Below are 13,437 nucleotides of genomic sequence, written 5' to 3'. Positions count from 1 at the left end.
TCTAGCAGTGGTCTCGGTCTTCAGGTGCTGGAGAGACCCACCAGCTTCCCTGGAGAAACACAGCAGGGATCAACTTTCTGTGAGGTGCCTCCCAGCCGGAGAGAGGCAAGGAGAGATGAGGCCAGGCCTGCTGCTTTGGGCTGCAGAAGCTTTTGGCTTCAGTGTGGGGTTGCTGTACCTCTGGAGATGAAGGCTGAGGGCTTTCATTGCAGCTTTTTGCACAATTACAATTTGTCTAATAATTCTGTACGTTGTCTGTAACAGCAAATCTTTTCTGCTTCCCTGTCTTCACCATTCACTAAATATAAATCTCCTTTTCTTTAAACAAAAGATTGGCCTCTGTAAGCCTAATACAATGATTGTGTAATGAGTTTATTTAAATTCCTCCCGTGCCTTATAAAGTTGCTTCTTTATCTTTACATTTTTGTTTAGGTTTTATATTTTAATATATCAAGTGAGCAACTGAATGGGAGAAAAAATTTCCTCTAGCTTGTTATCTGCAAAGCCTTTTGAAGGGCAGATGCCACATTTAGAGAACAATGTTTAAAATAATACAGTCTTGCTAAACTTGTGTTTTAAGGGTCAGCTTAGAAAAATCTCATCTGAATTGTTATGCCTACATAATCACTGATTCTAGAGCTACAGAAAAGCAAAAGTCCTAAGTAAGTATGAATAGAAGCAAAATCTCTCGGGCCTCACATTTTGACAGTTCACGTAAGTAACATGGCTTTGTTGGTTCCCTCGCCTCTAGTTATCTTCCAGGCAAAGCTCTGGGCTTTTGACTGAGATTGTAACTGCAACTAAGAAATAACTTTTAGAGACTAATATTTTGGCTTATAGGTTGAATTATTGCTATGAGTAATAACTGATATTTATGAAAGGGAAATTCCACTGAGTATGTTCTGTGATTTAGGTTCATGTCCACGGATATTTTGTAACATAAATTGCCCTTTCTCCTTGTGTCTTCCGAACCCAGAAGCCACACCTGACCACTAAATCGATGTAACACAAGAGAACCACAGCAGTTCAATAAGTTATTTGCTGAGCGTTTCCTTGTACATTTTTATAATTAAAGTGTATTTTTCCCCAGCTTTGAAGGGGAAATGGATATAGTGAGGTGAGTTTTTTCTGAGCTGCCAGCCCTGGAAACTATTGGCATATGGCTATTGGCCAGAAGGTTTGCTCTTTGCTAGAAAACGTTACGTTAATTATTGTGTTGGGACTGTGCGATAAGTGTAGATAGGCTTATTATTTTCAAGGTGGCGTGAGAGTGTTTGTTGCTTTTTCTGGTTTCTGTGGTGGATGGACTGGAAGAGGGGGATGCAGGTGGGGAACAGCCCTGTGCTATCAGGAGGCTTGGGCAGTGGACATTTTTGAAAAATTCTATTTGGATGTCCTCGTGTTGTGTATCAACCCATAATGCTCTTGCTTAGTTAAAGAGACTCTTGCTTACTTGAAGAGGATACCCAGCCTGCTCAGGGAAATGAACAGACAGTGCGGTGAGGGCAGGAAATACTTAAAGCAAGAAATACTTGCAAAACTTGGTTTAACTTAGAACTAAGATCAATAAGAAGGGACTTGCTGAAATCAAATTACAAGCCCAGGAGAAGGAGTCATGCTCTTTAACAGTCTTACCTGGCTAAATCAGCTCACCCAAAGAGAGACCACAGGACAGGAAGCACTCACACCGTAAATAAGGGTTGTCACCAGCTTTTTTGTATCTGAACATCAGTTTGTGTGTGGCAGCGCTACCAAGATCAGTCCCCATATATATCTTTAAATTGAATCTAGGAAGAGCAGGAGCTTCTGTATTTTCAAGATGTGTCGTTATTTTGACTAAAAAATAGTTGGGCATGACGATGGCAACAAGTAAGCAGCTATGATTGTTTCTCACAGGCACGAACATGAGTGCTGTCATCTTATAGACATGCAGCAAGAAGGATGGGTGCCTCAGGCATGCTGAAGGTGCAGTTGGGGCAGCTGAAGTTGGCAGGACTATTCAACCTGAATTCCCTTTCTCAGTCTCTGTCCCACCAGAGTCAGGCTAATGCTGGTGCAGCTCATGCTCTGGGACTACTGGAGGGCACTGCAACCGCTGGGCTCCTCCTGGCTGCTCGCAAATGCCTCAGGCGCTGCAGTCTGCTGTCTCCTGGGGTCTTCCAAATCTGTGAGCCACAGCTGATCGCAAACAATACCTGGTAGCACTGGTAGTGCAGGAAGACAAAGGTGGTGGTGCCAGACTCATCTGCGTGGGCTTTAAGTGGTAGCTGGCTAGTGCCTTACTCGCTGCTCCTACCCCATTTCTTGCTGTCTAAGCAACAGAAATATGCCAGTGACATGGGAGGAAGCACATTATTGGAGAGTTTTTCTCCTGCCTTTCCGTGAGAGATTGCCATAACAGAAATACCAAGCCTGAAGCCCACAGTGGCCAGCCTGTGTTCAGCTGCTTGATGCGTTCACACTTATTTTTCTGACGACAGTAGTAACAAAACGTTTCAAAACCCCAACCACTGTCCTTTATTGCTGTTTCTTCTCACTCAGAAGAGCCTTCTAAAATAGAGTCCAAGAATTTCAAGGGTAGGCTGACAAAAAATAAAGCTCTTGTAGCAGGCGGTGCCACCTGCATACAATCTGCTCTTGCAACGAGTGCAGAGCACAACTGTGATTCACGTCCCCGTGGCTGGGGGAGTGAGAACAGGGGTGCTGACTTGAGTCGGGGCCGTGTCACGGGCGGTTGGTGGTGGTAGCATTGGTGCTCCCACAAGACACTTGAACTACTCCCAGTGTTTCTGCCTGTGCACACAGTCAAGTTTTTATCTACGTACATATACACGTGAATAAAGTATATACAAGCACACTGACCAAGTACAAATAGCTGCTGTGCCTGGTGGGCCATTCACCGACCAGCTGCAAGTGCGATGTGCAGGGCTGCCATTGTGGATGCGTCTCTGATCCTACACGTCTGTTGCTTGAGGCAGAGGGGGTCAGGAGGGTGGCTCAGCTAAATCAAGTGGTTTGAAAGGCAAATTTATTCAGCATGCAACAGATTTTCTGCTTACTGAAGGAAGGTAAATTCATTGATATTGCACCTCTCACTGCTTCTAGAAATATGTACTGTATCCAAGTCCTGAGGTCTGGAGTTTGACGTGTTACATCCTGGTTTGTGTTTATGTAAGGAAGTTGAGTGGCGGTTGGGTGGGGTGTATAGATTTAGGTGTTTGAACTGAAACCTGAAAGGAACTGAATTTTATCAGGGGGTTGTGGATTGGAGGGCCATGTTATCATGACCACTTGTTATTTAGTTACCAAGCTGTGGATGTTATGGCCTTCTTAACTCAGACCTTCTCCACCCAAAGCAGTTATTTGTAGAGTGAGTATCTTTAAAACTATCTAGGCTTGTCTTGTTTTGCATCAAACTCACAGAGCATCAGAGTGATCAGATGATGGCACTGAGAAAAGACTGGCATGACCAAGTCCGTGGCAGACTGTTGCATTCGGATTTGGAATTTCTTGAATCCCAAGACTGAAAGAAAATGCAGATGAAAGGAGTCAGGGGACCGCAGAGCAAAGCTGAGGAGAGTTGCCGGGAGATGTTTGCATGGATCCTGGCAAGGCAAACTCGCTGAGTCTGGTGGAATTCTGTATAAGAGGGCTACCAAGTTGTCCTCTGACTAACTTCATCTTATGTTTGGGAAACACTAATGTAACAAATGGCTGGGAACAACAATTCATTATTTTTATTTATGTTCGTTCTTTTTTTTTTAATGGCTCCACACCAGAACAAATTTTTGCAATTTTAATCCAAACATTGACTTGCTAATTTTGAAGCACTGTTTACTTACGTTTGGTAGCAAAAGAAAGAATCATTTAACAGCCTCACATTTTCTGGTGCTTGAATTTAACTGTGAATGTTTTCTTTCTTGCATTTTAATTCTGTGGAAACTCGTGTTCTGGAAATCAGAGAAAGTTTAAAAAGTTGTTTTAACCAACTATTTGATATATAGCTTTCATTTCATAACAAGAGAGTTAATTATGTAAAATCAGAATATTAATTATTAATTCTAAAATATTGTATCACAGAAACTGTATCTGATAAGCTTGCTCATTTCCACTATTGCATCCTTACAAAGATAATGCAAATTGTTTCAAGCAGCAGGAAAACACTGAAATATATCCAAGCATATTATGTTTAAATGGCAGTATTTTCTCTCTGTTGTATATACCTAGTTATGCTTCAGTCTTTCTTATTTTGACGTTTCTTTGCCCCCTCAGGATTTTGCCTGAAGTGCCTTAGTGTCCATAGTTACATTAAAAGAGATAGAAACACAGATCTAATAACTTCTCCCTCTGATGAAGTGCTTGCGTTCGGTGAAGTAGTGTGCTCTTCCACCAAACACGCTGAAACATAATATTGTGTCAGAAAGTATAACAACATTTTAGCAACTGAGAGTGTATAAAAAATTAAACTGTGGTGAGAACAGTTATTCTTCAGTCAGACACCCTTTCGTTGTATCAAAACATCGGAATTTTTCTAATTCTGGAAGTATAAAATTGACAAATCCTTGCTCAGTGTTCATAGCAGCTCACTTAGCTCTGTCTCACAGATGATTATGGGTATTAGATGGTTTTTGTAACGTTTCAGTCTCTGGAGTAACTGAGAGCATTGTAAGGATTAGCAACACACCCAATCACCAGAAAGGAAATCCAGAAAAAAACCTCTTATCTGAGCCTTCTTCATACAGACATACCGCCGCTGTTTTGTGTCAAGGAGGTAAATAGCTATCTGTTCTTCAAGAATTGGTGTCATGATGATTCAGAATATCACAGGAAAAAAAAAAACCACCTCAAAATGGGTGCCTTTCTTCAGCACTGCAGTACAGGGTTGCTGGGTAGCTGGAAGGCACATATCAGGCACCTGATTTAAATAAGCAAATAAACCACTATCAAGAAATAATTCCAAGGTTTAAACTTTAATTCTGTAATTACCAGCTTCTTTTTAATTAAACAGTTGAGAATTCACAAGATAGAAATCCAGATGATAAGCATGACAGAAGAACCTGAGCAAAAATTTCCTGCCTCAGAAGGCAGAAAACAACGGGGCTTTCTTCTCCAGATGAGACAGTGGGAGTAACCTGGTACCCAGCCTCTGGTCTGTGGGATCACGCCAGGAATCTGGTAACAAACCCCAAGTCATGAGTTTCACAGAAAGTCTGCATAACCGAGTGTGGTGTCGTATTTACTATAAATGTACTGATAGTCCTTAATAGCAGGAGCAGTGGAGATGGGGTGTACCAGCAGCCTGAGTAAGGACCCTGGGTAAAGGCTCATCCCTGGTGCTTATGCAGTTGATGTCCCTGGCCCGTGGAGTGCCAGGCAGGGGACATCACAACTCAAACCCCAGCTGCCAAGTCCCAGGCAGAGCAGCAACAGGCATTTGAACTTGTATCCAAACTTTGCCTCCAGAGGAATGTAAGGATGGAGAGGTGTGGGCAGAGCTCAGGAAGGGTGCAGCTGCTCTCCGCAGTGTGGGTTGGTGAGGCTTGGAGTGATGGAGGAGACCCTGGTGATAGGTGGTGGAACCAGCCATGGGGTGGCCTTTTCCTCAACGGACGCTCAGGTTGTGTTTCGTGTTCATTTCCCTTATAGTCTTGTCTTTCCAGACTCACATCTAGAAACGTGATCTGAGTTAATCTCTGCATTTTTCCACTGTGAAGCCTGTCGAGTCCTGGAGGAGCTGGTGGAGGCAGCAGAAAGCAGAGAAGGGCGGGTGCAGGGTTACCACACCAGCAGAGCCACCACGCGAAGGAGGAAGAACAGGGCTGTGTGTGTGCTGAAGCCATCACAGGGACCCCAGAGAGCTTGGGGGACTCCTGCTGCCCTGTGCTGCCTTCGGGGGGCTGCTCTGGGGACAATACTCCCGGCGGGTAGAACTGAGCTTCCCACCCCAGCTTGTGGTGCTGAGACCAAGGCTACTTCTCAAACCATGCCAACTGTGGAGCATGGCAATGTACTACACCATTTTGAAGTCCAATTTATGCAAAAACCCCACATTTTAAAAATAATGACATCAGCAATTCTGTGCAGTGGTAAGTGCTATGTAAAATCAGACTGCAGTGGGAGACATGCTGCTGAATTCTCAGCTCTTTATTATGGAGATACATTGCTCCCAGAGTATTGCAAGTTACCTGAGAACAATAATATCATTGAACAAGCTTAAAGAAAACAGATTAAATTTAGCAAAGTGGTTCTTATTCTTGCATGCAAAGCTGTGGTCAATGTTAAAAAAGGGAAATCTAAAACAGTACATGGAAATTCTAGGTAGTGCTGAAAGCCAGTTCCCCCCAGCTGCTCCAGTAGCTAAACTGGTTGGGGATTGGAAAGCTCCTGTTTTCTTCTCCAGGTTTGCTTTGTCCTGACTTCTCTCTGGGCAAATGCATCCTCCCTACATTTATTAGAGATAGAAATCCTTTCCTCACTCTCACTTACATTTCTTCTGCACTAATTTTCTGAATCTTTCAAATTACATAAATGCAGCTTTAGTAGCACTAACAACTTCTACCATGTGTGGCTCTGCTCTTACAGTTCCCGTTACTTCTCTTTCAGGATGGGTTTGTTTGGGGAGGTTACAGCATCTTTCAGATTACTACTATACTTTCTGTACTTTCTATACTTTTATGAAGTATTTTCTGTATATGTCTTCCCAGCCCCTAATCAACCTTTAACTTGCCTTCAGCTCTTTATAGTGATCACATAAAAATTAGTAATAATATAGATGACATTCTTGGTATTTATATGATTTGCAAAAAAAGAAGTCTTCCCTGATCTTCCCACTTACCATTTTTCTGTTACCATGGGGATTAATATGGTCCCATGGTTGCCTGACCGTCCTGTATTACACTTGTGTATGACACTTGAGTCAATTAAAATTTCACTTTTTTCATTCCTGTTAATTAAATTTATAGCATAATCATTAGCAGTTGTTTTTGCTGTTGTCTTCATTATTAATTATGTTGATAAAAAGTTCCAGTGGTAACAATTTCCACCAAGGATTCCTAGGTTTAAGCATCAGTAGAAGGAAGAAATATTTACTTGAACATAAAAGTATTTTACTACCGATTTGGAGATTTTAATGCTTGGAGGGTGGTTTGGGAGTCAATCATTTCGCTCAGTTTATGACTTTGGTTTACACAGTAATTTTCATCACTTAAGGAAAGTAATCATGCCAATTGCCTCAAAATGAATCTATATTTATGTCCGCTTGCAATACATTTATTTGTAGCTGGTAAGCAATTAAAATGTTTCTAGGCAGATGCTTTAAAATAGAATAATGGCAAAACCTCTGCTTCCCGCCCTTCTTGCAAAGCATTCTTTGAAGAGGGGCACGCCTTCATCCTTATAAAATGCATACATATCCCTTCGTGGGAGGGTTGTGTGTGCGTGTATGTATACGTGCTTGCTCATCACCTGTGCTAAGCTGGGAAGCACATGGTGCGTTCCAGGGCATCTCTTGCAAGTACAACCAATTCATTCGCATCCCTTCACTCTCCCTATCGTTTCGTAGTTTAGCAGAACTCCAGAGTGTGCTCCAAACTCAACAAAGTGTAAGGGAGCTCCCTTTTCCTCTCTTTTCTGGCAGTGTAATCGCACAATTAGCAGTATTATGTATATGTATAAATATTGTACTGAACTTAAGTTACCTTTTCGCTTCACAGCCAGTTTAGGAGATGGGTTCGCAGCATAACTGATGAACTGGTAAATCCGGGTCACTTCCATGGTGGTTATTATTTGTATTATTTATTGAATGCTAGTAATAACCAGTGGTTCAGCAGCCTTTTTAAGGTGAAGTATAATTTCTACGAACAATAGCACACTTGAAAAATATTTTTACAACTACAAAACAGGTCGCACCTTTTTTCTGAGGTATCTACCAGTGTGCACACCGTTTTTCTAACAAGGCCATTTTCCAAAAAGCCCCTTTTTTGGGACCTGGCCTGGCCTTAGCTTGGCTACTTGCCACTTCAGGAGGCCCTTTGGCTAGATAATTCTCAGCTTTATGGGAGCAACCTCCTCCAGTGCTTAACCACTCCCCGGGGTGGAAAAATACAGTAACTGGCCCGACCATTATTGTGGTCCTAAAGACACTATACCAGAGTGGTACAGGTTATTAACGTAGCAGTTCCCATCTTGTCATGGAAGGGTAATTAAGTTTTGTAAACATGGCAATGTCGGATGAAAAGTACACAGTGGATCCAAGTACCGTCTCCTTGTTGGGAAGATACGTATTTGGTAAAGTGCTGTGTGATGTTTGAGGTTACCATGGGGGATTTAATTCCTAGTTGAAATTTGAAACAAATTAGTAGTGGAGCAGTATGTGCTTCCTTATACTACCAGTAAGTTGTAAGTCCAGAAGCATAAGTAATTGAGAGCAAGAAGATGCTGGTAGTGGTGCCTTTAAATGCTGTCACCTTCTGTGGCAGAGGAATTAGGTTAAATTTAACCTGCCCTCCAGTCACAGAAAAACAATACATTGTTAATTAGCTCTTTGAATTTCAAGAGGTGAAAGCAGAAGGTGTCCTCTGGTAATGTAAAATTGCGTTGTACCTTTCAGGATTGCATTTTAGACATTTTAAAGGTAGAGGTGGCTGTCTGCCCAGTTTGAAATTATCTATACTTCTTGGTTGGCTCCTTATAGACATCATCTCTAGGAAAGCTCCTGGAAAGCAACTGCTGAGGTGAAATCAATGCAGGTAAGTGAGGCTGCCCTGTTTCTGGGTGTGGTTAAGATTGGGTATTTACTCCCCTCTGCTCGTTCCCCTTACCTCTCTCACACTGCTCTGTGCACAAGCTGGTGTTCTGAGCTGCATTTCCTGGGATCTCAGGGGTCTGGATGGATGTGCAGGTGAGAAAACAGTAGTCGTCTTAGTTCAAGAATTGACTTTCAGACTCTGTATTTTGTAACTGTAGTTAATATTTTGAAGCTGTAGCTTATTAAAGCTAAAAAGAGTTTTAACAAACAAAAGATAAGTCTTAGCAAAGGCTGCCTGTATGTGAGAAAGGACTGGAGAACGTTTCTGTTAGTGTAGGATGAATTTAATATTCAGGAAAGTAATATTCTCTGTAAAAAGCACTTGACTTGTCAGGAAATATATTTGCAAAGCAGCAAAATAGAGTCCATTTAACTTGATAATATGTAAGTGGTGCTATCATATGTATGTACAGTGTTATATGAAGTATAAAATAGATATATTCTACATTATGAATGCTATAAAATTTTTTATTTGTATAATAGTCTTTTGAAATGAGAGAAATGTTGCGTGTGACAAAGCACAGGACAAACTGTGGAGAGGAGATGAAAGGTGAAGGAAAAAGGTTGTAGAACTAAGTTAGTCAATGTTAGTACAACTGTCTTGCAATTCGGATAGCAGCACAGTTGCCAGCGTCTGAAATTATGTGCTTTTGAGAGTAAGGCTGAACTTCCCTTGGCCAGAAAGCCAGCTGGTGGAAACGGGATTTCAGAAGGGCACGTTGCGTATGTCTTAGAGTTTTTTGCGTTTCAAATCAGGAGATGGCGGTGACTGTTGAGTATCACTGGTGAGATAAATACAACTGCACTTTTGTGGTAGGAAAACACTGTGTTTTTCTCTGTGTATGAATATGATCACTGATTTCAGTAGTTCTGAGTTAAAACCCAGTTATTACACGAGTGACTCTTGGCTCCTTTGAGCCCTTGGTTTTTCCAGACAGCCTGGATTAGAACATCTCCTTGCAGCTTTATTTATAACAACGTACAAGGGAGATAATTGAAATGCCTGACAAGCACGAGAATGGGGGACATACCTCACAGCTAAGGCTCATTATAAGTGACACTGCCTCTCTTTTTGGATCTAAATTACATACAGGCCATATAAATCTACTTCTATCCAGCTATTGCAATATCCTGTTATAAATCACAGCAGCACAGACCTGCTTTTGGGTTCATCCAATGTGCTTCCAAATTAAGCCAGAACCTACTTTTTTTTTCCTCCCCAAACCTATATCAGTGCTTGACATAATGAATTATGATCTCATGTTTCTGGTCTAAAAATACAAGAGGGTTGGTACTTTTCTTTCTCCATGTAAACATTAGTAGAATGAACTTCCCACTTCATGGTTCCCAGCCCCTTCAGTTCATCCTTTCTCTCCAGGCAAATTGGGGAGTTGTGCAAGTAACATCTGTGACAAATTTCCTGGCTTTGCATCCATGCAAAACCCCTTCTTTTTCCACTGTTTTCTTTATTTTTCTGGGGGTGGGGGAGGATATAACCCATTTGCAGTTTCTGAAGTCCAGCTTCATGCAATGTGGCCTTGAGATTATTTTCACTAGAGTATGTTCGGTCCCTGTTAAACTATCCTCACTGCTGACAACAGGTGTCAGCAGCAGATTATCTTCGTAGAGGAAACAGGGCTGGAGGCAATTACAGATTTTTGACAGAGATGACATTAGGGAAGCCAGCAAATACTTTTGCTCCTCATATGAAGTCTATGCAAGCTAATGTTTGTGGTGTCCACATCTCAAGGAGGACGTGGTGGAGTTCAAGAACATGCAGAGAAGGGCAACTCAAATCATCGAGGACATAGAGCAGCCATCTTATGAGGAGGTGCTGAAATGGCTGAGATTCCTCAGTTTGGAGAGAAGGCTGAAGGAGGGTTGATCATGTTTTATGGAGTCGTGAAGGCAGTGGATAAAGTGAGCGCGGAGTTACTATTCAGTTCCATATTGGTCTGGCTTGGTGGAGGGTTCCTCTGATTCCATGAACTGTTTTCACGTGGCTCTGCTGCCTTTATCACTCTGTGGAGTATCTATTGAGTGCTCACGTCCTCGGGAGGAACGGATACAGATGCGCTCTTGTTGAAAGAGTGTGTGAAACTTTGCTATGGACAGTCCAACAGGAAAGAAATGGTGTGTGGTTGACTGGATTTAACTTATGGAGAAGCCAATAGCTCTCCCACAGAATGCGATGCTGTAAGAAAAAAGCAATTTTCAAGCTTCCTAAAGTCTTCCAAGTGTGTTCACTTGTCCACAAAGTCCTCATTGTCCTTTTTAAATAAATTCCACAACCCTAGACAGTGCAGGAGTTTCTTAATCAGTTGACATTGTAATTGTCTTAGGGTAATCTGTTTTCACATGCAAATTCAGTCCAAGATGCTGAAAAGGGATTCATGTAGGCTGCCAGAAAACTCATGGGAAACCCACTGTAGCTTTTCCAAAACACTTAAGCAGAAGAAATTCTCAGGCAGCGGGGGAGAAACTCCCACTTGTAATTTTTTTGTGCCAGAAAAACCTGTATCAATGGCAACAACCCCCACCCCCAAACCAATATATACAGTGAGAAAACAGTACAAATGTGCTCCCAAACAGAGATATATATATATATATATATATATATATATATATATATATATAAAATTAAGATAGCGAAGTTGTGGATTGGGTCCTTACATGGCTTCCTTCCTTTCAGGTGTTCTTCATCATTGTGCATACTCTGAACATTAGATTATGTGGTGTAATAGAAGACAAGCATAATGTGAATGAAGCAGTAAAGCTGGAAAATGTAAATCATCTAGGTTAGTCTGTACAAACATGTTACATTTAATATATTTGTCCTTTAAAAATGAATTCAAGAAATTCAATGTGAGTAGGCCAAAATGTCCATATATCCATGGCAGACCATGAGGCAACTAAGAACGGTTTGTCTTTCTAGGTTGTTCTAGCAGAAGCAGGCATGCTGCAGCCTCAGTTGGACGGTGCTGCAGCTTAAAAGCAGGGAGCTCTCACCAGTATGTTTGCATGTTAATAACGTTGCTTCTGCTGGGTGGCAGCTGGAGTGTGCAGCATTTGGGTTCCCTCTACTGGTTCAGCTTCAGGCCCTGCCCAGTTAGCTTGTGTGGTGGGATGGTATTATTCCTGAAAGACTGAATTAATTTCCTTTGTGGTTACATTTTACAATCTTACATAGTTATCACATCAGCAAACCATCCCTCTTTGAAAGGGCAGTAAATATACATCTAACTCCCCAAATAAGTGATTCAGAACTTAAGCAGGCGCTCTATGTAGTAGGGATGGTGTAGGTATATGCTCCCGTGCTTTTCTGAATGAAGACCTTAATGATGACACTGTCACTGAACAGTTAAACAGGCTGTACTCGCAACACTTCACAAACTATTACCTTGATTTTTGTCACCCTCTGTAATGTCATTGTCTATACAGCCATGAAAATGGCACTTTCAGGCATAATGTGAAGGCAATAACAGTTTTTAGTTTCTCTAGGTTTTTTTGAAGGCTTCACAAGTGACATGTAAAAGGATAGACTCAGTTTTTAAAGCAGAATCAAAATTCCGAAGCTGTGGACTTGCTTTTAACTTTCTTGCTAACTTTTCTCATAGCTGTGGGCAGGTGATTCACTCTCTCCTCAGCTCATTTTTTTCATTTGTCAAAGTAGCTTTATAAGCTCACCTGAGTGCTGGAAGGCATGTGTGACATGAAATTATCAGCTGTAGCATTATTGCATTACAAGGGGCAGTTGGAGCAAGGATGATACTTGCCCTGTCAAGTCCACACCTGTAAAGATGATGTTCTGCAGTCAGTGGAAAGCAGCCCTTTAAAAAAAAAAATAAAAAAAAAAAATCCCTCAAGTCTGAGTACCAAATAAAATGTCCAGGAGCCACAATTAGTCTACAGGAATAGATTTAGAAGAAGTATCTTTGCAATTGCTTAGTCCTTTCACTTTTTTTTCTAGATGTGTGCTATCGACCCGTGTTTTAGGCAGGGTGCAGGAGTGGGTGGATTTCTGGTCTGACCCTGCACCGTTGTTTTTGTGTTCTTGCATCCTATGTTGTACTGCTCAAAAGGGAGAAGTGATTCGTGAGTCCCTCCTCTTCATCTAAGTCTGAAATGGAGAAGACCCTGTGGGCTATGGCGGTGTGGCAGTCTCCTGTACCTCCCTGGGAGGGAGGAGGCAGTGCTTGGCTCACGCTGCCCTGTGGCCAGCCCCACCTGATGTGGCTCCCCAGCTGCTTAGATGTTGCACAGCAGCATTTAATCCAATCCGTCTATAGCCTCCGGTCTCTGCGCTTGCCTCTTTCCTCCTCTGCAGGAAACAGTTAGGTGGAAAAGGTAATCTGGTCTCTCTGTCACTTACATGGTTGCTTTTATTCTAGAAGAATTAGACTGAATAACATATGGGCATATTTATTGCCTGATCTCCAGTTTTTAAAGCTTCCAGGTCCTTTTTAGAGCTGATCTGGAGCAGAGTGATGTTGCTCCCAAGCCATGCTTTGCTGTTCTCACCTGAAACAGGCACTATTCCCATCAAAAGGTTTCTGCTCTTCAGTTAAGTGTTGGCAAGTGTCACAACTCAAAAATAACTGTGTTAATTTCTCATGGCTCGTGGTATAGCT

At 41.9% G+C, this 13,437-nt stretch overlaps 1 protein-coding gene across 9 annotated transcripts in view; it reads left to right on the top strand.

Annotated features, from left to right (window-relative positions):
* RGS6 (regulator of G protein signaling 6) overlaps window positions 1–13,437 on the top strand; it is a 288,240-nt gene that overhangs the window by 134,720 nt on the left and 140,083 nt on the right. The window contains exons 1-2 of one of the 9 annotated variants that reach the window (XM_087746415.1): window positions 8,530–8,579; window positions 8,693–8,747. The exons of 7 other annotated variants lie outside the window; for them this stretch is intronic. In XM_087746415.1, coding sequence (XP_087602541.1) covers window positions 8,742–8,747 — 6 coding nt within the window. In that variant the 5' untranslated portion in view covers window positions 8,530–8,579; window positions 8,693–8,741. Of the gene's footprint in view, window positions 1–8,529; window positions 8,580–8,692; window positions 8,748–8,843; window positions 8,900–13,437 lie in introns of those variants that run through there. One more of the 9 variants, XM_087746414.1, reaches the window with a different exon arrangement.

This window comes from Nipponia nippon, unplaced genomic scaffold (genome assembly GCF_047370975.1).
Source record: "Nipponia nippon isolate SJK-2023a ecotype South Korea unplaced genomic scaffold, ASM4737097v1 scaffold_10, whole genome shotgun sequence".
Lineage (NCBI taxonomy): Eukaryota > Metazoa > Chordata > Aves > Pelecaniformes > Threskiornithidae > Nipponia > Nipponia nippon.
The sequence above is the reverse complement of the archived record's forward strand: the minus strand, read 5'-3'. Positions and strand labels throughout refer to the sequence as shown.